Source organism: Canis lupus, chromosome X (genome assembly GCF_003254725.2).
Source record: "Canis lupus dingo isolate Sandy chromosome X, ASM325472v2, whole genome shotgun sequence".
Classification (NCBI taxonomy): Eukaryota; Metazoa; Chordata; class Mammalia; order Carnivora; family Canidae; genus Canis; species Canis lupus.
In genome coordinates this window covers 29,676,596-29,702,260 of record NC_064281.1, presented here as the reverse complement: position 1 = coordinate 29,702,260, position 25,665 = coordinate 29,676,596, and the positions used below count along the sequence as shown (strand labels likewise).

The 25,665-nt window shown below is 36.3% G+C and overlaps 1 protein-coding gene across 1 annotated transcript in view; it reads left to right on the top strand.

Annotated features, from left to right (window-relative positions):
- Nucleotides 1–22,796, top strand: part of TMEM47 (transmembrane protein 47) — a 30,442-nt gene extending 7,646 nt beyond the window's left edge. Inside the window, exons 2-3 of the mRNA XM_025439572.3 lie at nucleotides 9,217–9,357; nucleotides 19,403–22,796. Coding sequence (XP_025295357.1) covers nucleotides 9,217–9,357; nucleotides 19,403–19,581 — 320 coding nt within the window. The 3' untranslated portion in view covers nucleotides 19,582–22,796. The remainder of the gene's footprint in view (nucleotides 1–9,216; nucleotides 9,358–19,402) is intronic.
- Nucleotides 22,797–25,665: the final 2,869 nt, after the last annotated feature.

Below are 25,665 nucleotides of genomic sequence, written 5' to 3'. Positions count from 1 at the left end.
TACTGCATCCTGGCTTTATTTTTAAAAAGATACATTTATTTATCAAAAGAGACTGATTTTTCCCTAAACAGAATTTCATCCTTTTATGTCAAAGACACTGACAGTTAAATCTTACCAGTCTTTTCAGAGTATTAGATCATCTCCCTTAAAAATTAGACAAGAACATCTTTCCTTGCCCTTTTTTATTTATGTGTTTATGTGGGATTTTGAGACACTAGTAGACCATCAATCTTCTATTCTACTGTAGTCTTCTTGCCTTTGCCACCAAAGACTCCCATTAAAAAACAAAACAAAACAAAACAAAAAAATCTACAAAAAAACAAGACAAAAATACCTAGATCATTTCTGTCTCTATCAGCTTATATTGACTGTTGGGAGATTTTTAAAAAAATCTTTTAAAGATTTTATCTATGAGCGTGTGAGAGAGAGAGAGAGAGAGATCATGAGCAGGCGGGAGATGGGCAGAGGGATAAGCAGACACCCGGCTGAGCAGGGAGCCCAATTGGGGACTTGATCCCAGGACCCTGGGATCATGACCTGAGCTGAAGGCAGATGCTTAACCAACTGAGCCACCCAGGCACCTTGTTGGGAGATTCTAAATGATAGCTTAATGAGCCATGTTTCCACATAATGTTACGTATTGATTCTCTTTTCAAAATATATGTTTATTAGCAAAAAGGTGTTAAAACGTAGAATTTGGGGCACATGAGTGCAATATCCTCAATGTGTAAAAGGACATACCCACAAAAGAACTCAAATTTCCATCAAAGGGGGTTTTATTGCTCTCATGTTTTAAGGTCCCTCAACCAAAAGTTCATCAAAATATTGCCCTAGTGCTTTCTGAATGCAACCCGGTGTCTATTTCTAGCACCACTAGGTGACTTAGAGAAATTATCTTTCCCTTTTCCTGTCTTCTTACATGTACCCAAGGAGTTAACTTCATTAAAAACGTTTTCATTAACTTCATAGCAAGGAGTAGGCCTTGTCTTGGGACAGTTAGTTTGTGTGCCAGCACTGTGCTAGGTGGTGACAGCAAGGTGATGAATGAAACACCTGCTTTTAAACAACGAAATAATATAAATGTACAAAGTAATGTAAAGGAGGAAATAGAAGGTTAAATTCTGCAGGGGATGAAAGATATCTAAAGAAGTTTGCTAACGGGACTGCTATCTTACTGGTTTTATCCCTCCCATATTTACTAAGAGGGTATCTTAATACGAATCGTGGGTGAGCTGGCTGGATTCCATCTACTCTTTGATTATTATTAGCAACTGTAAACCTGTCACAGAAGATTTTTAGTTGCTTAGAGGAAGGTCACCCACTCCTAGTCCTGGTGTGGGTTTTCTTCTTCCTGCTTTTCCAGATAATCAAGTTTTCTAAATTGTAACCTTAGGTTTTTTCTTAAGAGTAGGGAAAAGATGATGTTCAGTGTAACAAACTCATTACAACTTTATGGAAATACTATGATTAGAAATTCTTACTGAGATATGCCTGTACCCGTTATATAATATTAGTTACCATCAAATGCTAATGAAATCTTGCTAACATAGTACAGGGTAAGAAACGGCAGTCATTAGCGGTGATGGTATATCTTTTTTGTGTGTGTGCTCTACGTTCTGCAACATGCTTTAATAGCAGGGCTCATTGCTAAGCACTGTATATAATGGTCTGATTTGGCGGGAAAGATACCAGATGCTATGGTATTTAGATGATAAATTGCATTTTCACCAAATTTTCTGAGATAGAATTCTATGAAGCAGCTAAAATGACCCTTGATTTGTTAAAGAGATGTGTATCCTAACACCAACACAAAAGAACTCAAAAGTCTTAAATGAAATTGTCACGGATTGAAAAATCAGCAACCTGGCCAGTACTTTTGGACAACCAGAATTTTGGCAAAATTGACCTGCACTTTGGTCATTAGAGTTGTCACATCTAATTTGCATGGTTACCTAGGGTCATGTATCTGCTTAAAATCACATTGGCACTAAACTCTTAACACATTTTTTTATCCATAAATTGGCCTGAAGAGTAGGACTCTAAGTTGTATCATTGCAACTTGACTAACATGGATATCTAAGGTAAGTGCTTCTCTAATATTCCATTTCACTTTGTGCAACACAGCGTACAGTGTCTATATTGTCATTTTGTAAAAGACATAATTTTTTGCCTTAACTCTTTGCCCATGAAGAGTGTTAGATTTGATATTAGTTGCTTGAAAAGACATGATCCTTTTAATTATTGAAATAAGAATCGGAATTCTTCTCTTGCCTGACTTTGTTTGTGTCTGTATCTCATGGAATAGTGGAAATTAATGCAACACTGACGGATTTAGGTCGGAATGCAACTTAGCCAAGAAAACAAAGTTTAAACTCCCTCAGTAAAGGTTTAGGTTTTCAACTTCGTTTGACATATGCAGACTAAAAAAGTGAAGTGAATCATTTGATACCTCTGGGAATATTTTGGCTATAGTTACCATCCCTTTACAAAAAATAACACTATTTTTTTTTTTGCAGTTTTTAAAAAAAATAACGCTATTTTGATTCATTCTTCATACATGAGGATACGGACTTACTGTCCAAACTCGGAAGTATATAGCATCTATCTCAAATATCTAAATTACAATTGATGAAAATAATTAAATGTCATAATTTCTAATAAGATGAGATAGGAAAAAGACATGGTCTTTTGTGAAGAGATGGCTGTGTTGGAGAATTTGGGTTTGAAATGTTTTTCTGTAACTGGAGCTCGTTTTCCCCTCGACAAATATAAACTACCCCAGTATTTCCCATTCCTGATAATAAAAGGAAATTGGCGATAGTGAGTTCGCTTTCTGAGTTCTCACCAATATAATTAAAACAAATTTAAGTGTTTTGGTATACATATGCCCTACAAGTGAATAAATGTATTTAGAAGAACTGAAAGTTTGCTGGGGATGAGTGAAAAGATCCAGCTTACGTGGGTGAGTTAGGGAGGATTTATGGATGACCTGTGAGGTAATGTCAAGATGATAGGAAATCTCTTCAAGGTGGAACAGTAAACGATTTTGATTACAGTTATAGATATCATTTTGGTTAATATAACTGTATTTTAGGGAACTCAAAGATGAAAATAAAAGTGGCAAATTTGAATGTGATTATAAAAGTTATTTAAAAATCAATATTTCAGTTTGTGATGAGAATTCTAGAACAGTGATACTCCTGTATTAAAACATTGAAATACGTTTAGGAAAATCCTACCTACCCAAACTGTGATAGTTGAATTTATAAGGTTAAAAATCTGTTTCTTTGTTGCTTTTTAATTTTATCTAATTTCTTAGAAGTGGCAATTGTGTGCTCAGGGATTTATATACAGTAGAACTAATTTCAGAGTATAAACAATACCTACTGGGGTAAATAAATTAGCCAGTGTTTGACAAGTTAAAGATTTTGAAATAAGATGGGTGGAGGAAAGCTTTGGGCACTGGTGTGGTGCATTTCACCTTGGTTCAAAAGTGCGGAAAGTGTATTGTCATTAAGATTTTTGCCTTTCCTGGAAATTGGAAGGAAATTTTGACCACGAATTCCCTAAAGGAATGTGAATTCTCCAATTTGGCAATTATAATGTGGCTCATAGAATTTTCATAATGCAGTGGCAATTTCAGACCAGTCTCATGTATTAGACTGTAAAGTAAGTCAGCACAATTCTGCAGAATACTAAAGCATTTATAGACATTGGAAACTCTGGCGCCAGCTAATAAAGATACCTTGAAAGAGGGCTTGAATTTAGTTCCTGAGTTGCATATTAATGCTGGACTTGATGTTCTGGCATAAGGACTGCCCAATTTTGATTCTGTAACTGCAGGGGAAAGTATAACATTATATATATATTCATTCCTGTTATTTTTTTCCCTTTTTTTTTTTTTTTTTTTTAGAGAAAGCACTAGCAGAGAAGCACACACTTAAACCTTGAGCCTTGGCTTCCACAGGTGCACGTTCAGTGCCAACTGTGTGTCATTGTGTCAGTTTTGCCCCAAAACAGTTGTCCCCCCCATACTATCTGTGAGGGATGCATTCCAACACCCCCAGAACTGTGGGTAATACTGAACCCTACACACACACACTATGTTTTTTCTTATTCACACATACCTGTGATAAAGTTTCATTTTTAAATTAGGCATAGTAAGAGAGCAACAACAATAACTAAGATTATAAAATTGAAGAGTTATAACAATATACTATAATAAAAGCTAGGTAAATGTGATCTCTCTCTCAGAAAATTGTATTGTGCTGTACTCCTCCTTCTTGGGATGATGTGAGATAAAAGGCTTGTACGATGAGACGAAGTGAGGTGCATGATACAGGCATTGGGATGTGGCCTTTGGCTACTACTATTGACCTTCTTGATGATCCATCAGGAGGAGTATCCTCTACTTCCAGACTGAACTGCGTTGGGCCGTGGGTCAGCGAAAGCATGGAAAGGGAAACTGCAGATGAGGTGAGGACTGCTAGACTCCTCAGCAGAACTTGACAGATACTATGGCAGCCTCATTTCAGGTTTGAGTTCCAGATCTGAAACATTCTTCTCAGCCCATTTGAGCCCTTAATGGTTCATGGACCAACGATGTACATTTTTTCATCAAACCTGATTATCACTTGTTTTCTGAGCTCTTGGAAACCAAACTCAGATTTCAGATCAACTGGCCTGACATTGAACAATGACCAGTTTTAATTGTGCAGAGCACTGCAATTTGTAAAATAGCACTGTGGCCCTTGATGTTCTGCAGAGCTGGTTTATGTTCACTGCTCCACTACGGTGTCAGTTTATCATTTATAGAAATGTGTAAAACTAATGCAGAGTAATAAATCTCTAAGGGCTCTTAACACTTCATCTGACTAAATACTGTGAGGGCTATAAAATTGTGGGACTAAGATTGATGTAGAAATTAACCAATTATGGGAACTTAAAATAGATGATTTTTTAAAGAAATGGGCCTGAAAATTGAGAATTTTATGACATTTTAATTTGTTTTGCAAACAGTGAATGTGGGATAGCGAGTATTTGTGATATGCGAACCTTCTGATGGAAAAGCCAGACAAGTTGTTTGGTCATTTATTATAATATTACTGTAAAATTGTTCAAGTTCTACAGTATATAACAAAACATTGTCTACGTATATTTTGTTAAATCTACATTTGGTAGGTAAGTAAGTATGTGTGTATACGTGAAGCCCAGCATAAATTATTTTAATGGCCATCACTAGATATCTATAAAACTGTTTTTCACGTTTTGAAATTTCTCCATATTCTAGTCTTGTTCTAGTCTTGTTCAGCAAGAAACAGGAAATGGTATCAGGCCAATCTACATAGTCACTGACTTTAGCTCACCTCTAAGGCAGGCGGGCCCCAATATTCAGACAGGAATGGATTCTGCTTGTCAACTGAAAGAGGCACCATGCCACAAGACTGTTCTCAGCTTCAGAGTACCTAGTGCTGAACCGTGAAGAGTGCCCTGCGTCTCACTGACGATGGTAGCCTTATCGAACCACTTTTCTCGCTTCCTGATTGATGATCAACCGATCAGCATGTTAAAGCTTTGGTCCTGGGCAACCTGCCTGAGTGAATCATTCCAAATAGACGTAATGACAACAATCTCAAAACTTGGCACTGTCTACCGGAGATATGGGCTCCGAACTTCAGTCCAAGCCCTGAACTTCTGGCCGGGACAATGGCAGACATGGCCCAGTTCTAGGCTCCTGTAAAATGAAATGGCTTCTGTGTATGAACAGGCATTATCTATGGTTCAGGACCAAAGGGAAGGGTAGCAATAGGACGGTGTGATACTGGTCACATGCCTTTTTGACTTTATGTCTAGGAGGACTTTCTCATTAGCCACAACCCTCAGTACTAAAAATAAATACAGGACCTTAAGAAGAAAATAAGGAGGCACCCAGGTGGCACAGTTGGTTGAGTGACTGACTCTTCTTGCTTTTGGTTCAAGTCGTGATCTCAGGGTCATGAGGTGGAGCCCCAAGGTGGGCTCTGTGCCCAGCGTGGAGTCCACTTGAGAGTGTCTTTTCCTCTGCCCTGCCTCCTCTCAAATAAATATTTAAAAAAGCGGGGGTGGGAGGGTGGGGATCAGAATCAGTTGTATCCACTTACTTTTTAGAACCACTTACTGTGCCATAAGACATTCCCTTCCTAATTAGCTTCTAGTCCCTTTTAGTAAGTATTATTCTGGTGGCTCTTACTGCACTTTATTGGTCTTCCATATGAAAGAGAGTATTTTAAGGAAGTTCAACATTTTGTGAGATTTGGGTTTTTTATGTCCTTTTTTTTTAAAAAAAAAAAAGATTTTATTTATTCATGAGAGACGCAGAGAGAGAGGCGGAGACATAGACAGAGGGAGAAGCAGGTTCCTCGCTCCCTGGACTCAGGATCACGCCCTGAGCCAAAGGCAGACGCTCAACCACTGAGCCACCCAGGCATCCCGTTTTTTTTGTACTTTTTGATTGCCAAATTGGATAAGCATCACTTTGTACTCCTATATAACTCATTTATCAACTTGACTTTATTATGAAATAATTATTTCCTGAGACACCTTTACCTAGAAAAAAGTTCAACATTTCTAAGTGGTACATAAAGTACAGACCATGGGTCAGTAAATTTTAGCTGGAGGGTTAAAACCAGTCCACCACCTGTTTTTGTAGATAAAGTTTGGGACATAGCCATGCTCATTCATTTACATGTTGTCTATGGCTGTTTTCACACCACACAGCAGAGGTTGAGTAGTTGCAGCACCCATGACCATGACCCATAAAACTGAAAATACCCTTTGGCCCTTTATAGGGAAATTTTGCCCAGTTTGTCTGCCTTAGTTTGTTTTTACAAAATGCAAACAAACACATGTATTTTAGCTATTCTTTGAGGATATTTAAATAGAGAAAAGCAATCAAAAATCCTTTTTTTTTTGGATTAAAAGTGGAAATAGTCAAAGTATGTGGCATTTTATGCATTTATATTGGGCTGTGTGAAAGAGCTTATTAGAAAATAAAGCTATCTTTTAAGTTATTTTTTTAAATAAGTCAATATTTACTTGTGTCTAGACTTAAAATTGATTCTTTAAAAATTCTTATTGAAATAATTTGGAGAGAGTTGCTAAAAGTAGTAATCATTTTATAAAAATAACGGTCCAACTAAAAAGTATTCAGCATAGGCTCTCTTAAAGAATTTGATGAATTTGACGGATGAATGGATGGTATTTTTTTTTTACCTCAAACGCTTTGATACAATGAAAATTTTACTTATTCAGAAATTTCAAACTTAAACGTTTTCAGAAGGATTTCTGTTATGTTAAAGTGAAAAATAATTGTGCTTTGTATAAACTTTTTCAAAGAAATTTAGAGACTTCCAAATGTAAGGATTATTCTTTTGGTTTTTTTTTTTTTTTAATTCAAAGCTACATGCTGTTATGGAATAAAAAAAATCCATACTATGGCTATCCTTTTAAACTCTAGTTGAAAGCCAGATATACTTTTGTTTGAAGTTATATGTCTTTGTTACAAGTAGATGGCATAAAAAATACTCTCCATTTCTTTGCAATTCACCTTTATATTTTAAAAAGTGTGGATTTTTTCTGTTTTCCCCTTGTTTGTTTCCTGAATGCAGTGTGAGTTCTGCTTCAGTGCCAGTTATGAATCCAGAATTTATTAGAAAGCAAGAATGTGGAAGAGGACACTTGAGGCAGAGACATAATATAAATAAAAGAAGAAAATCCTAGGGTTTTGTAGGTTCTTCCATTCATCCCTTATCCTACAGTGGTAAAGAGTGCACTATGGAATCTTTCTGGAGGGATAATTTCAGAGTGCAGCATCAAAATACCATGAGTTCTTGACTTTGGATAGACTACATTGCAATTTAACTATGGATTAAGGTCTGTTTTCATTTTCTACACATACATTAAAGTGAAGGCCAGAAGAGGCAGCCTGGGACTTCCAAAGGACCCCCACAGAAGAGAGTTCTGCACAGCATCATTTTTTTTTTTTTTGTGATGCTTCCTAACCTGGATAGTGCTTTCATAAATTCACCTTGCTGCTGCTTAGAGAACATTCTACTCTTCTTATGGAATGGGAAATGGGCCAAGTTTCTGTCACCCTATTTCTACATTTTTATAAGAAATGACATGCCCTTCAGTGAGGTTTATGTTTAAGTACATGGGAGACTCAAAATATCCACATACAGAGACCTGTACATAGCATGTGGTCAGTATATGCTTGCTGTTTCCATGTATGAATGAAGAAAGGGGCCCAGTGGCTATTTAGAGTACATTCTGGCTCCCTGGGAATACTTACTTTCACAAACCATCTCTGTAGTAAATACCACAGCGAGATTAGAATGAAATGAAAGGAGGGAAAGACAAACAGCAGCAGATCTCCTGATGCCACTTTGCTGGGGGAATTGTTCTAGAGAAGGGGAGGAAGAGAGAGGAAGAGACAGGCAAATAAAAACTTGGTTTTTCTTTTCTTTCTTTTTGTTTTGGTATGGAGAAAGAAGGCTTTACAAGAAAGGATGGGGGGGGGGGTGAAAGAATGTGTTACTGCCACACAACAACATGGGTGGATATCAGAGACCTAAAAGCCAGACACAAAATCAATATCACAGACTTAAAAGCTGGACACAAAAGAGTTCATGCCGTTTACATAAAGTTTAAGAACATGCAAAAATGAATCCATGGTGATAGCTGACCATTACTAGCCTGGGTGGGAGGATGATTATTGGCTGGGGAGGGGCATGAGGGAACTCTGGTGGAGAGAATGTTCTAGATCTTAATCTGGATGGTGGTTATTATATGGGGGTATGAATATATATAACATTTCATCATGTTTTTGACTTTCATATTTAAGATTTGTAAACTTCATAGCTCAATAGAAAAAGAAAGAAATAATAATGAAAATAGGTTATGGAAAGGACACCACATTTACCATATGGGCTTAATAAGAGTCTTCGGAAAGCATGGCAAATCCCTGGTCTAAAAACGCTGCTGAGCTTAGCATAAGAGACTTCCCTGAATAAGGACATTTATACAAATTTTTGTTGCAAAAAAATTTCGATGCTTAGCATGCAGTAAGATCACATGTATTTAGCTGCAGCTAGACACAGGCTGCTGAACATCATTCTGTTGATTCTTTGAGGACTGCCTGCTTAAAAGCAATACTTTTCTTTTTTTTTTTCCTTCCAGATTGGCAGATTGCTACTCTGGCTTTACTCTTGGGCGGTGCTGCCATCATTCTTATTGCATTCCTGGTGGGTTTGATTTCTATCTGCGTGGGATCTCGAAGGCGCTTCTACAGACCTGTTGCTGTCATGCTTTTTGCAGCAGGTAAATATATACTTAATTATTTTCACACTGGTATTCAAGTTTCAGGAACCTTCTACCATCCCTCCGTTCTCATGCAAAAGCAGCATGTGGTTGCTGCATTATATACAAATGGAGAGGCTTTTGTTATATCTTAAGGTAAATTGACTAAGGGTTTGTCATATTACTAGTTTTCAGTGTGTTAAGTATTTCACGGAGCACAGTGGCAGTTTTTTTTTTTTAAGATTTTATTTACTTTTTTGACAGAGCACAAGTAGGCAGAGCTGCTGGCAGAGGGAGAGGGAGAAGCAAGCCCTCCCACTCCCGCTGAGCAGGGAGCCTGATATGGGGCTCGATTCCAGGACCTGGAGACCAGGACCTGAGACCCTGACCCGAGCTGAAGGCAGATGCATAACTGACTAAGCCACCTAGGCGCCCTGTACAGTGGCAGTTTTTAAACTTCTAAAACATGGATAAGTAATAGTGCTTGACAGGGCTATTGCCTTAAAAATTGCTGCAGATATATTTACCAACAGTCTTTCTTTACATTTAGCTTCCCCCCAGCCCTTTTACTGCCCCTGTGGTGCTTTTAAGGCAACGTTATTTTTTTCTGACCTGAAACTGGAAAAAATTCCAATATACACAGCCTTAAAGGTGTAAATCTGTGTGGAAACAAACATGCTTATAATGAAAAATGATCATCTAGAATTTGAACCATCAGACAATTCAGTTGCATGTGGTCAGCGGCATAGTTAGTAATTTAACAACCATTATTCTATAAGGCACAGCCTGGATGAAAATATCAAGCAAGGTAAGGTGGAGCTTTTGCTAAAATCGGGGAAGTATTTAGAAAGAGGGTTTACAAGACTAAAAACTCAGCACATTACTTTATGTGTTTTAATTTTCATTTATAAGAATAGCCTTGCAAAAAAAAAAGAATAGCCTTGAATATATTGTTCTTTTTTATTCAAACTGAAATATTCTTGTAGTGCCTTCAATTTCCCGTCAGTTACATCTGATTTGAAGACTGCAAAATAAGCCCCTGTGACTGTCAATAATTGAGACACTGACAGAACCATCTCGGCTGTTAGACGGATTTTTTTCTAAAGCTGTTTAAAGATGGGAACAGATGAAGTTTCTCAGGATTTGAAGGATAGTTTGATCTAAAAATAGAAGATCAGAAGTATTCTGCTGCCCCCTGCTGTTTGTATTCATTTTTTATATCCACAGACTGATCAGAATGTAGGTGTCATAAAAACAAAGGTCCAGAGGGCTGAAGGAATCTAGAAGTGCATCTAATTCAGATCTCTTAAGTGACTTGCTCAAGATTGCATAGTAGTTACCAGCAGAGCCGGGGCCAGGAGGCTACTGACTTTTGAACTAGTGGCTCATTCACTACTGACTCATTCATTCATTCATTCAGCTGTTTATTAGGTACCTCTTACAGACAGAACATTGCATTAAGAGACCCAGAAGACTAGCTAAATAGCACCACAGTTACTTTCTAATAGAGTAGAGAACCGTATTACAAAAAATATTTTGAAGTCTTGAGCAGTGGCCACACTATCATTTTTTTGTTGATCTAATGTATAATAAAGACCTCTATTGTGAATCATTTAGTACAATATGAAGATTCTCCTAAAGATTCCATCACAGTTTTCTAGTTTATATCTTGGTTCATGGATTTATCACGTATCTTTCTATCCTTAGGATGAAATAACTTAGATATTTTAATTTTAATATACATTTGTCTTTGCAGCTAGGATTTATTAACATAGTGATTAGATAATTAATTGTGGTAGAATTTCTTGATAAATTATTTTGGAATGGCATACCATTCTTTAAAACTGGAATTATGTTCTGAAAAATTTTTAGAAGACTCAGATATTCCTGATTTTAGGAGAGTTAGAGGTACTCTAAGACATTCTCTTATAAATATCCAATATTATTGTGCTACCTAGTTACTATCTCATTTAGACTTTAACTTACCACATAATAGCATATGCAGAATCTATAAAGAAATTCATTTTCTATAGCAGCTATTATAAACATGCTTAGAAAAACAGGAGTTTCTAGTTCTTTCCTAAAAAGCTCTGTATGTTTTCCCAAGTATAGCAAAATTTATGAAAATGTGAAAATAAGTACTGGTTGTAACAGAAAACATACCATAAATGAGCACAAGTTAAAGGTAATGGATTTGGTCAAAATAAAGATTTTGATTTAGCTCTAGCTACTTACAAGTATTAGTAAATTCTAAAATAATGAAAAGAATCCCTACAGCAATATTCATATATTCATATTTTACCCACTGAGACCTAAAGCAAGCATTATACTGTTGAATTTTAAAAATGTACATGTGCTGTGATTTAATTTTACTCATTCTCTTTGACACTGTGCTTATGGAAGCTTTTTTTGAAATAACCATTAGTTTAGTGTTCACAGTGCATATAAGCAAGGTAAAACTTACTGGTTATTTGAAATGTGTCATGAAAAGGTTTCTCTCTCCCATCTGAAAAACCATTAAAGAGTTGCCTGAAGCTGATTTCTAGAAAAGATACTCATTACACATAATAATCCATTATTGATTTGAGCGTAAGATTAACAAATTTGGAAAATCTGCCCACTTGATACAATGCTAGTGAAAATCATGGCTGTTTATTTTGTTTTGCTTCATAGTAAACATACTTATTCTCTTGGTTGGCTTGTCTCACTTGTAATTCAGTTTAGTGATTCTTTGTAAATATGTATTTGGGCCATTTCCCCTTCTTGCTCATCTCGGTCTGCTTGAAAATGGTCTGTGTTTCTCCTCTTTTCTCAAAATGTTTTTTTCAAATAATACCAAGCCTTATCTTGGTGCTCACACAGAGAATGTTATCTTTCTCAGCAAATAAATATTATTTTCTTCTGCTGAAACATACAGTACATAAAATCAAAACAAACACAGCACTACCACTTGGAAACATCTCTACACAGGACTACATAATTAATTCAGTACCATGTGCAATGCCTGGTACAATGAGGTGCTCAGTAGATAGTTGAATGAATGATGGAAAAATAACTAAGGTGTATGGCTTATAATTTGACAGGGAAAAGCAGGCATGTAAATAACTATAATTCAATTTTTCTTAAATCATTTATCTTTTTGCAGTTTACAAAACAGCAAGTTTTATGTGAACACAAAGCTCAAACCAAAACAGCTCATAAAAGTAATAGTTACAAAAATGATTTTTTCATTTATTCATGTTTTCCTTCACTTATTTAATGAATACATGTAGGGTACCTCTAGTATGTAGCTATATTGCCGTGGTGTTAGATTATATACTCCAAGGATATTTACTAAAAGCTGATGACTAACCGGCTGTCATAAAGACAGCCAAACGTATCTTAAAGGTTTTTCATCTTCCCTTTTTCTCTGAAGTCCCTAATTTAGTGTGGGCTTGTCACCTGCCTGATTAGTTGCTAAGAGCGAGTCATCACTGCAGCCCATCTAAAACACTGTCTCACAACTCTCTCACTCACTGATTATAGAAGTTTGGACTTCAGAATAACATATTATCTGTAATAATAAGGTGGACAATAATCAGTTGAGCACCTACCATGTGCAACATTGCTAGACCCTTCACATATACTATCTCTAATATAGCAATTTTAAGATTGGGTATTTATTTTCCCCATATTATCAATGAAGAAATAGGTTCAGGAAGGTTAAGTGATTTTCTAGGGTTATCCAACTAATAAGTTGCAGAGCCAGGGTTTCAAGTCCTCTTTACTTGGGTGTGTATAACACAGGAGAAAACAAGACCAGAATCAGCCTTGAATTTTGAATTCAGCTGCCAACTGTGTACTGCAGTTGGGAGTCCATCCTGTAGCTCGTTATTCCACCTCTTGAGGGCAACACTTGAAGGTAGTAAGCAATTTGAGATGTCATGAAGACCACACATTGATCAGTGCAGCATGACTGAATCATTGCCTATCATGAAAATGTGCATGTTTCCAATACACATGACTATAGCATATTTCTTATTGTGTAACTGACAATGATAGGTAATAGATGATGGGATCATAACTGGCATCTAGTTCTCCCTAAAAACTTGATGAAATTAAAAGGACTGCCTCTCTCTGGGTCCTCTTTTATCATCTGGTTTTGCAGATCTTTTTTATGCCGCACTGGGACTTAGGATGATTGTTTCCATTTTTTAAATGCCTTTAATAAAAATTGCAGAAGATTCTCAGTCTTGTAATTCAGATTTTAAATAACAGAATCCCCCTAATTTTATTAATGATATTTCCTTTGTGTTCTATCTGCAAAAATCTTTCTGTAAATGAATGTTTGCACAGAATGGTGATTTTTTTTTTCTCCCCAGGATCCTGCAACTCCGCCTCTGAGCTATCTTTGATTAGAGGCTTGTGTTTTGCAGCCCTTCACCATCCTGTTGTACAGTGAGGTGGCTGGAAGTATTTTGAGTCTAGATTTTGCAGAAAAACCAGTGTCCAACTTAGATTTCATACTGAAAAGGAGGGTTTTTTTTTAAATAAAGATTTTATTTATTCATGAGAGACACAGAGAGGCAGAGACCTAGGCAGAGAGAGAAGCAGCCTCCCCTCTGGGAGCCCGATGCGGGACTTGATTCCAGGACCCCGGGATCATGCCCTGAGCCGAAGGCAGACACTCAACCACTGAGCTGCTCAGGTGTCCCTTGAAAAGGAGTTCTATTCACAGATTTTTATCAGTATCGAACTACCCTTTGGCTAGAACAATTTGTGGTATCAATACTGATAATTTCATATGTACTACAACTCTTGGTAGTTACAGATTAAATTTAAAAAGGAAAAGGAGGCACCTGGGTGCTTGAGTTGGTTAAGCATCTGCCTCCCGCTCAGGTCATGAGCCTCACGTCACACAGGGCTCTGGCATTCAGTGGGGAGTCTGCTTTTCCCTCTCCCTCTGCCCCTCCTCCTGCCCGTGGGCTCACTCACTCTGTCTCTCTCAAATAAATAAAATCTTCAAAAAGAAAAAGGAAAAGAAGATCGCTTCATTTAATCCTTCATGGGCAAATGTTTTTTTCTCCAAATTACCATTTTCTTTTTGTAAATTCCATATTTAGAGACTTGACTGGCAAGTCCCATCAATTCTATCTCTAAATTATCTTCTCAGTCTATAGCTTTTCACGAGCCCCCATTACTGCCTTAGTCAAGGGCATAACTCTTCTGTAAGTAGAACATCTCTGTTCCCAGATTTGAACTTCCCCTACTTTCTTTCAATGGTAATATCTGACTTAAAATATCTACATGACTCCTTCCTTTCCCTTTCCTAGAATTCAGCTACTGAGGTTTTCTTTTCATCCTCTGTGCAGTGTCTTTCCTGCTGGTGTCACCTTAGTCCTCACTGCACACAGGTAGCCATTGCATTGACTGGTGTCCTAGGGGCCTCCCTTCTCTCGTCTCCTTCCTGTTTATAGTCTGTCTTGCGCACAAACACATGAGGTGTAGCTCTCAAATGCACATTGGGTCTTGCCACTCATCCCTTTGGTTTTCCCAGAGGCAGATTAAGACAAGGAAATCAGTACAAGTACTTAATCTGGGAGTCAAAAGAAGGGATACATAAAGTGAGAGAAGGGAAGGTAGGCAATAAAGACCTTAAACTTCCTGGAAAAATTCTGGAAACCAGCTTACAACACACACCTCAAAGTTATTTCAATGGAAGAACTAGGGAACTGGGTGTTTGGAAACCGAGTTCTGAGAGTCATCGTTGAGGGCTGAGGGGATGCTGGGGAGACAACAGTGTTAATGTTCCAGAGCACCAGTCCTGCCCCACAGTCAGGCAAAGTAGCTTTAGTGGCCAGAGGAAAAGTCAGGTGAAGAAGTGCAGGCGCTGCTGACAGCTGGAAGTCAGGCTGACCTATATCGGAGTGATGAAGATGAAAGCAAATGGATAGGGCACCAACAGGATCTACAATTAAAATAAGCTCTGAGATGTGTCCCTGTAGAAACCAGTCTCATTTTTATGGCACACTACGCCTTTTAGAGTGTGAGCCAAACATTTCCATGTGAATGTACCCTTTATTCCAACCATGTGAATTTTCTATAGGTTACACCCTCTTAATACTGCTAAGCTCTCTACAAGCTGCTGCTTTTTCCCAGAGGTCTTTTCATTTTTGTCTTCTGACCAAGTCCTATCTATCCTTCAAGAACCAGTTCGAGTGGTGCTTCCTCTCTGAAGCCCTCCCTTCTTTCTCCAGGCAGAAATGGTGTTTGGAATATTGGAGTTCAGTAAACATGTAATGAATGGATCAGTGAACATGCTTCTGCTATTACTGTTGAACACATTCATTTGTAATTATCTATGAGTCTGTTTTCACCATAAAGTATGAAATATGACAGGTCAAGGGCTATGTCCTGTATCATCCCTTCCACCTACCACAGAGTCAACGTCCAATAAATGTTGAACTATCCACTTCAAAGAAAATATTGAATATTTCAATATTGAATGTTTTCAATGTTTCAACATTGAAAGCACTGAAAAATATCCTCCTAAAGAAAACTACACATAAGACAAAAATTAGTACCTCTAAGTTCTTGTCATGCCTCTCTATCCATGCAATTTCATGGTTAGTAGTTTTGTTGCCTCTTTTCAAAAAAGTGGAGAGAGGTATAAAATGAACTTCAAATTCCCTTCAAATTCTAAAAGGCTACACGACTTTACTTATGTTGCCTCTGCAGCCAATGTCTATTATGTTTCATTGATTGGTGGTAAAGTAGAAATATAAGTGTGATAATGTTTTTCTTGAGTTCTGGACTCTTCAGGTTTGTTTGTTTTTTCCCTTCACAGCATCTAAACAAGGCAAGGAGGCATCTTTACCTGCTTCTGTGTATTTTTATTAAATAGAAAAAGTTATTTATAAATGCAGGCTTATATATCTTTTTTTTCTCAGTTTTGCTATTACGTGCATTTCTCTCAGTGATTCTAAAGAGAGTAAAATAATTCAGAGGCATAAAGCGTTTTAGGGTAATTTTCATCTGGCTACAACACAATAAAGCTTTATCTCTAAGAAAGCTGCTCAGGAGAATATGCCAGTGGAGCCTAATGGAGTTGTATTTCCACTTTTCCACTAGAGGGAAATTATGTCATTGTATTATACCATGGAGGCCAAATATTTACTAAATAAAACACATCGAAATGAATATTAAAAGCAGTCTAGGTAAACAACTCACCCTAGGGACTGGCTGTTTCACAAAAGAACCCATATAATCCTTCTAGAATAGAATTCAGATCAGTTACTACTTCTCTGCTCAAGCTCCTTTAACAGCTGTTCATCATCCCTGGAATAAAATGCAGAGCCCCGCCCGTGGCTCACAGGGCCATCCCTGGATGGGCCCCCTGGTTCTTTTTGCTGTCTCATCTCAAGCCACCTCATCTCATGCTGCTTCTTGCCTTGTTCTCTGTGCTGCCTTCCTGAAGTCCTGAATTGAGAGTTTTGTACTGCCTGTGCCCTCCACCCAGACGGCTCTCTCCCCACTATACTGACCTGACCTGCATCCTTCACTTTGTTCAGGTCTGTGCTCAAATGACTCCTCCTCCTCAGCTTTGGATCTGAAAGAGTAGCCTCCATTCCTCTATCTTAGGTTCTTGTGTTTTCATGTTTCTTTGCAGTTCCTGCCACAATCTGCATTTGTTCCCTAATGGCCTGCCTTCTCAGGAGAGTGGCAACTTTTATTACCAGTGTCTTAAACTGTATCAAACATTTATTGAATGAATGAATTTGAATTTGAAGGAGTAAATGAATTACTATTCCTAATTCACATTTATATTTCAGTCATATACCAGCAGGATCAGTCATGCTTTAAGTATAAAAACCTGAGGAGAAATGCTGTTGTTTTTTAAACATACATACTAACTTTGTAATTTTTTTCTGTAGTTCATGGTTGATAGTAATTGACTTCTTATAAGTTTTAAGACATTTAATACATGAAAGCACCCTTCCCCTCACAAAGTCACAGAGCCAGCTGAATTTTTTTTTTTAATTGATACACATTTAGCATTTACTGGCTGGAAGTAGAGGAAGTGTGGGTTATATAATGAGGTATTAATCCTAACAATGACTTAAAACCTTTTCTGAGATTTTTAAACTATAAACAAGGTGTGATGTCGATTTTAGATGCCAAGAGATTCTCCTTTCATATGGACCTATTCATCCACTCTCTATAGCATGGAACTGTGGTAGGCCAGTGCTGGCCTGGAGCAGTGTTGAACTGCATGGCAGAGGTGTTTCAAATTCTTCTATCTGGCTCCAGAAAGGTCACCTGACACTTAGTCAGAACCTTTTAGAAAATAATGATTTTGCGGAATCACACCCTCATGAATTTTCTGGAGTTCATCAGTTTTATGCTAGAGAGAGGACCATTAATGTAGACTTTCTAGGAACATTAATCATATTGGTAATAAGGATCTTTTATAGGTACTGAGAATACATGAGCATAGACTTTAAAGCACAAAACTCTAGTTTAATTAAACACACTATCCATCCTACTAATCTTTTTAAAAAATGTAATAAACTGTTATCTTTTTTACTATATCAGATTTTATTCTTGTCTCTTTAATTGTTACATTTTTTGTTGTACTTTTGGAATTCACAGTATTTTAAAGAGAAGTTAAATGATAATCATTTTGACTAAACATTTATGTACCAGGGGTTGGCCAAATTTTTTATATAAAGGGCCAGATAGTAAGCACCTCTGGCTTTATGAGCCACATGGTTTTTCCATTGCAGCTACTCAGCTTTGCTATTGTAGTGCAGACAGTACATAAATAAATGAGCCTGGCCGTGTTCCAATAAAACTTTTTTTTCAAAAACAAACAACAGACCAGATTTGGTAGCTTGCCAGTCCCTGTCCCATATTACATAGTACCCCAGATTTTTAAAGATTGTTTCTTGAGGGTAGAAGCTGTCATATAGTAGAGAATGAGGCAGATCCATCCCATAAATTCTAGTTAAGTTGATTTAAATAAAGTAGAAATTATATAATAGTTGATGCAATATGAAGTTACGATTTTGGATGGAAGACATCATCTCATGTAATCTAGTGTCTCCTATATAGAAATACCCACAGGATAAATACCACTTTAATTTTAGATACTAAAAAAAAAAAAAACCCTTTCCTTATTAATTGGCTTGTTTTATTTCATTAGGCATGACTCATCACAGTTTCCTGTTAGCCCTGACAACTGACTTAAGAACTAAGATTTAGCTAACAATGAAGAGCTGAGTTTTGTGCTCAATTGTTGGAGTCATCATTAGCTTATGTTTTCAGTACCATTATCTCCCATGCCTTCATTGATTTAATTCATTTTTGAAAGTAGGTGAAGAACAAATATATCAACATCATCTGTTATATCTATTACAAAAGTAGAGTTGGACGTGGCTTCTTGACAAAGATGACTTTTGAGCCCCTTCTTAAGGATGAGAGGAAAGGAATGAAAACTGTTTTTGATCAGAAGAATTTAAGCGAAGATATCATGGTAGGAGTTGCTGGAATAGTCAGCTAAGTTATGTGGTTTTGAGAAGCAGTGGGAAGAAAAGCCTGTCTTAAATCATAGCTTGACCAGTTTCATCAGTACAAATGAATTTGAATTCCTCACTTCCTCAAGAGCATAAATAGCAAGGGTTTGGGGTGTTTGGGGCCACTGTTCTCGGGGAATTATTTACAGGTTTTGTATAGTGGAACAGTTTAGCTTATAGTGCTACTTGCATAATAGTGATGATTATATATGCATGTCTGTAAAGTGAGAATCACTACTTTGTATGCTCATGTAAATTATTATATTGTACTAATTATTTCATCGAATACTGTTATAGTGAGTTACTAGTTATTAGTAGACTAATTCTTACTCTGTTGTGAAACTGTTAAAAAATTATTAATGTTTTAAGGTATACCACCTAGAATAAGCAGTGCTTCAAATTTTTTGGCTGTTATGTTTGATTAAAAAGTAATTCTCATATATATTTGTATGTTGTATCATTTTATTTCCTGCAAATAACATGTTTCTAATTTCTACTTACTTTTCTTTCAGTTGTTTTACAGGTTTGCAGCCTGGTCCTTTACCCAATCAAGTTCATTGAAACTGTGAGCTTGAAAATTTACCATGAGTTCAACTGGGGTTATGGCCTGGCCTGGGGTGCAACTATATTTTCGTTTGGGGGTGCCATCCTTTATTGCCTGAACCCTAAGAACTACGAAGACTACTACTAGAACCAACAGTCTCAGATTTTAAAAACAACCAACCATCCAACAAAAGGATTACTTCTGTATCTTTTCTAACTCACTGTTTTCTAAAACACTTGTGGAGTATCAAGCAGTTTGCTCAGTTGATTTAATATCTTTTGCCTTTTGGCTGTCAGTATCATAACCAGCTTTTACATCCATTTTAGGGACCTGCACAAATTAAGAGAGCTGATTAGACATAGGCAAATGCTGCAAACTTCCAATATGTTCATGTCATTTTTCTTGACAAGTGAAAGGGTCTGTATGACAGCAACCATTGTGAGATACTAGTTGGAATGAGAAATGCCTGAATCTCCTATTGCCTGCAGGGGAGCAGCTGGCATAAGAAACATTTAGAAGTTCCTTTGCTCTGACAAGGATTCCACTGCTATAGAGTCCTTATTACCTGCTTATCCCACCCAATGACTAAATTGGCCATTGGTTATTTGCTTGAGTGAGCTTTTGAAAGGTGAACTGCCCTTCAGCACCTAATGGGAGTTCTGAGTGTAATGGGTTAAAGGTATATAGATTCTACCTTCAAGAATAGTCTTTTTGAATGGGAGGCAATGCTTTGGCAGTCAGCATCTCCCTGGGAAAGGAGTCAAGACTTGGAGACATGTGCTTTTCATTATGTGGTTAGAAATTGTGCCTCAGCCGTATCTAGAATGAGGACAATTGAGAGTCTCTACTTTCCCTGGGGCAACTAGAAAGAACTATGCATGAGTTGCTTTTGTCCTAAGTACCCTTTAAATCATTTACCAAACATTACCGCAAATAATTGTGCGTATGTAACAAGCTTAAATATTTTTATAGAAGGTGAACCATTAGTATACATGGTAGTAAACTATTCCGTAGCCCTATACATGCATTTGCCTATTACACATAAAAGTAACATTTGCTCTAGTGAAGTGATTTGAACACTAACCTTGTACACGTTAAGAGGCTTAGATTGGTATTCACACTTACTTACTGTACAAAAGTACATATATTTTAAAGCTTTTGCTCTCTGTTCTCTACTGTTTCACTGGAAAGTTTTAATAGAATTGTAAAGAAGAAAAATTGCAATGGTGTTAACCTGAAAATTCATGATTCTTCTGTAAGCACTATAGTTCAACGAAGAGTAGCAATTAGAATGATCATTTTGTTAAAAATTCAGTAAAATAGAAGGCTGCTTTTTTTTCAAGTACCTTAAATGTCTTTATTAAAAAATAAAAGAATAGTGATAGATTTATAGAAATGTCTTAATGTCTCAGTAGAGGAGTAGAATTCATTGGTGATCACCTGGTCCTCTGAAGTGAACTAATGGGCTAACTGATTTGTGCACACAATTATGATGGATTTATGTTACAGGAATCATTTGTTGGCTGTTCAAATGGAAGGAAATATCAATGATAGGGAATAAGTTTGCCACTAATCTCAGACTGCAAACTTGTGTTAATCCTGTTTACTATACAAATTTGGATAGTTTAATTGTAAACATATTTTTATATCAAATATACAGTTCTAATATAAAAGTTATAAATAATTATTTTTGTTAACAAAGGCACTAAAACAGTATTCCTGGTTTTGGCCCTTTTGCAGAAAGAAGCATTGGAAAAATCATTTAAAACATACTTATGTTCTATTGTATTGCAAAATCCGTTAAGAGCAGGACTACATCAATAGTATTTAATAATTTGGTTTACCTCCCAGAACAGAGTTCTGCTTTCAGCATGTCTTATGAACTGTTTGCCAAAACAACAGAAAAAAAAATCTATTTTATTATTCAAATGCTTAGAAAAAAAAAAAAACCCTCCTATCTTGTGACTTTTCTGTAGGATCACAAAGTAAATATGAAGAACCAGGCTGAATCTTATTTTAGCAATGACAGACAAAAGTAATTAAATGCATCCTAGAGAGAAACCTTTATGAAAGTATATGATTCTCTCTAGAATCATAAGAAACTATGGGTGAAGTTTTCCAGAAAAATATTAGTATTATATAATCCTTTGAAGCAATTTTCTTGAGAAATAGTAAAATCTGGGCCAGACTGTCTTGCAGTTAATTGCGTATTGTCAGAGCAGCATGAGAAATACGATATTTGTTGGATAGGGATTTCGGTTACTAACCACTCTCTATTGTGAGAGAGTCTCTTTATTCCTGAATAATGGAAGAACAGTACTTTGGTGCTGACATCAATGAGGCACTTTTCTTAGTCCTAGTGGAGGATGCAGTGTGCTGTTAGACCAGTACCACATCTCGAGTCTTTTCAAGTTTTCATTCTCTGTCAGTATGACAGGCTGGAAAATGACAATATGTTATAGGCTAAGGCACACATGTTTGCAGTACACTGAAAAGTAGATTTCTTCTATAACTTTTTTCCTCTCCCCAGTGAAGAGCCCTATGTTATATTTCTACCATCACTAATATTTGAAAGTATTTCATGACTAACGAACTCAGTACAACATGAAAGTTGTTGCTCATCCGAAATATGGTATCGTCTATCAAAATAAACACGTGAATTTTCACCTACATTATGTCTTTGCCGCTTTAGGTTTGTTTGATGTTTTCTTACAAGCAAAACTGTTAACTATAAATCCATTGTTTATCTTAGATATATACATGTACACACATAGAGCATAAAATACTCAGCAGGGCTAGTTATTTGGATTTCTTGCACAACTATTTAGCTTTTTGTAAGTTCAACATGTAAATTTTAAAGACAAATATAGAGAGACCTATGTGTTTGAAATATAAATGATATATATGGATTAGCATGTACCTGTATATTATTAAACATGCAATGAACTGACTGGTAAGTGATGTCTAATTGTATGGCTAGCAATGTAATTTATTCAGACTGTATTTTTGTACAGAGCAGCGCACACTAACCTATGCCTCTGTGTCCTCTTTAATGCCTAAAACTGTGCCTAGAAATTTCATCTGTCTTAAGAAATAAAATTATACTTCATGCTGTTTATGCTATAGTTTCTCTACTGCTGTTCTATATTTATTATTTTTAAATATATGACATGTTTACTACTTAAATATGAATCCATGGTATTCTGGTTATTTTTTTTAACAGTCCTCTGGGGGGAACCTGTTTCTCACTCCAGTGGTTTTGAGTTTGCAGTTTCACAATCAGTTCTTCATTTCATGATTTTTGTAGCTGACATATGAAGTTATCTATGTGGATAAAATAAAAATAAAAGTGGTTTCACTGATGTGGTTTGACTTGTGTCTTCTCTACTGTGTAGACCCATTAACAGATTCCTAAATTACATGTCTTCAATTCCCATCTCCTTTATGATATATATATCACTTAGTAAACAGAACCTACTGTGACATGCTCATTTTATGTAAAACTTTTTAATACTAGTTTTGTTTCATATTCTTTTCCAAGATTCTTTCTGTCCCCTGCAGTTGAGTTATATAAGCAATAAAAGAAAGAATGTTAAATGTCTAAACTTTGTTTTGAAATGCACAGGAGGGAGATACAGTGTAGGCTATCGGTTTTCTACTCTAATGACACAATTAGAAACAGGAGTGGCAAAAGGTTGATACTCTATTTTGGGTTTTGTTTAGTTTACGGCCTTTGCAAGGTATGTTAAAACTGCCCTTCCTGCATTATTTCTAATTCTTAGAGAAGCAGTCTACATTTTCAGTACACATGCACATGTGCGTGTGAAGAAATCCATAAAATTAAAAGTCAAAATTTCTCATCACCTTTGTGTCTATAGATGGTGAGTGTACTTGGAAAGAAATTTAAATAAGGCAATAAAATCCACTTCTATGATTGCCAGAAATTTTTCTTGAAGGTATAAATAGAACCACATATAATTGAATAAACTTTCTTGGGTTGATAAAATCAGTTTGAACACGAAGCACATATTTTTGTTAGAATATCCCTTCATGTCTCATATGAACTCTTAAATGTTGAAAGGTTCACAATTTTTTTCTGCCAAAAGATACTGTAAATCATCTACAATCCTATGCTATATTTAATATGAAACTTCCAAAAGTATGTATATTTGACAGCTATAAATTCTATCATTTTTGGAGATTTCCCTTTCAACAGCCTTATTCTAATTTGATGGAGTAGCATCATTCATTTCATGTATTACATTTTCAGTATAAAGTACTTGCATTTGTATACAGAATTCTCATGAGCAAAACACTTTTACAAACATGTCCTGCCTGGTAATTATCCATGACCCACTTTCTCAGAATTTGGAAGACATGGAGACATAACTTCACTCTGATTTGACAAGGGAAAATCCTTTGCCTTCAGAGATTTCATTGTGAACATGAAACAGAAAGGCATTTTCAATTTGCTTTGCCATAAGGGCCATATACCCTGGTAGCTGTTTCTTTTATTAAGTCAGGTCCATCCTATATCAACACAGTGTCTCATTTTGAAGGTTTTCAAATCATTTGGGTTAGAAAATAAATTGGTAGTGAAATTATTTCCTATTCTGTAGGATAATCCACCAAATACCTGAATTTCTGATTTATCAAATTCTCATGACCTTCTGTTAATAGCTTTTCAGAAGCACTACTTTAAATGGGACTAAATGGGATTAAAAGAGCAAATAAAAAATTACAATTATGTGCTTAGTATTTGCACAGGAAGCACTAATTTATTTGAATAACTTAACTTCTATGTCAACTACTGGAACGTGGTATCATAGCTGCTTAATGCCAAAGTTAAAATCAGATTAACAAAACGCCATCTACTAAAATGCAAACAGTTTTTCTTATATGAGGCAGATCTTCAGACTGTTCGGGAAGTCCTCAGATTTTTAACAACCACATGTTGCTATGAGCAAAGAGTCCATATATCTATACTTGGAAAATCTGTTTTCAAAGAGTCACCAGCTGAGTGACTCATACATTTATATTCCAGCAGTAAGTCTAATGGTTCCAAAGTATAACTAAGAGAACAGGAGCTGAACTGTTCAAGTGGGAAGAATAATATGTGGTGTTTCTAAGCCAAGATTAACAGCACACAAAGAATGGTGTTCTTTATAAAACTAAAGCTGTGTTGAGTGGTTCACCAGAGAAACTCAGTTTTGGCAAGCAATTATTTCCAAGTTGAATGACTTCATAGGAATAATGATTATAAAAGAAACTTGGAACAAGTACTGGAAAATCATGTCGTCAAACCAGAAAAACCTTGAATACTTCCATTTTTTGCATGTGACAAGAATTAATGAAGAAAACAGTATCTAAACATCTATATACTAATAAACATATATATACTAATTATATATAATTACACATGATGTATATGTGATGATGGTACCGAAGACTCCCCCCTTGGGTGATTTCGATTTATCATTATGAAGGTAAAATAAGAAATAAAAGGCTATTTTTAAAAATAAAAATTTGGTTCACAGGAAGAGTTCAAAGAAATTGTTTTAAGTCTGAACAGACTTGAGATCATTATGACTGAGGGATTAAATTGTTCAGGGATACATGCAGGAGAAACACTACCTTGCTGGTCTTTGATGCCATGTGTTAGCTGAAAAGACATATGGTCTCATGCTTGGGAACCTCTCCCACACCAACTTCTCTATCAAAGTGTTTTTGGAGAGTAAGTCGTCCTTAGTGGCCGTATCACTGCTCCGTGGCAACTCCTTACAACAAGAACAATTTTCCAATTTTTAACATTTTGGTGATTCTTCTTTTTTTTTTTTTTTTAAAGATTTTATTTATTTATTCATAGAGACAGAGAGGGAGAGAGGCAGAGACACAGGCAGAGGGAGAAGCAGGCATCATACAGAGAGCCTGACGTGGGACTTGATCCAGGGTCTCCAGGATCAAGCCCTGGGCTGCAGGCGGCGCTAAACCGCTGCGCCACCAGGGCTGCCCCATTTTGGTGATTCTTCTTAAACATTATCTAGCTGTTATGGTTGTGCTAATTATTTGCATAGTGATGTGTCTGAAAGAAGCAAAATCAGAAATTGTAATTGTTAGGAAGGAAACATTTTCCTCTACCATTCAAGCTTTTTTTTTTTTTTTCTGGTCTTAAGAATTAAATTAACATGAGACAGATAAACAGGAGAAAATCCAATTTAATTACATACATAT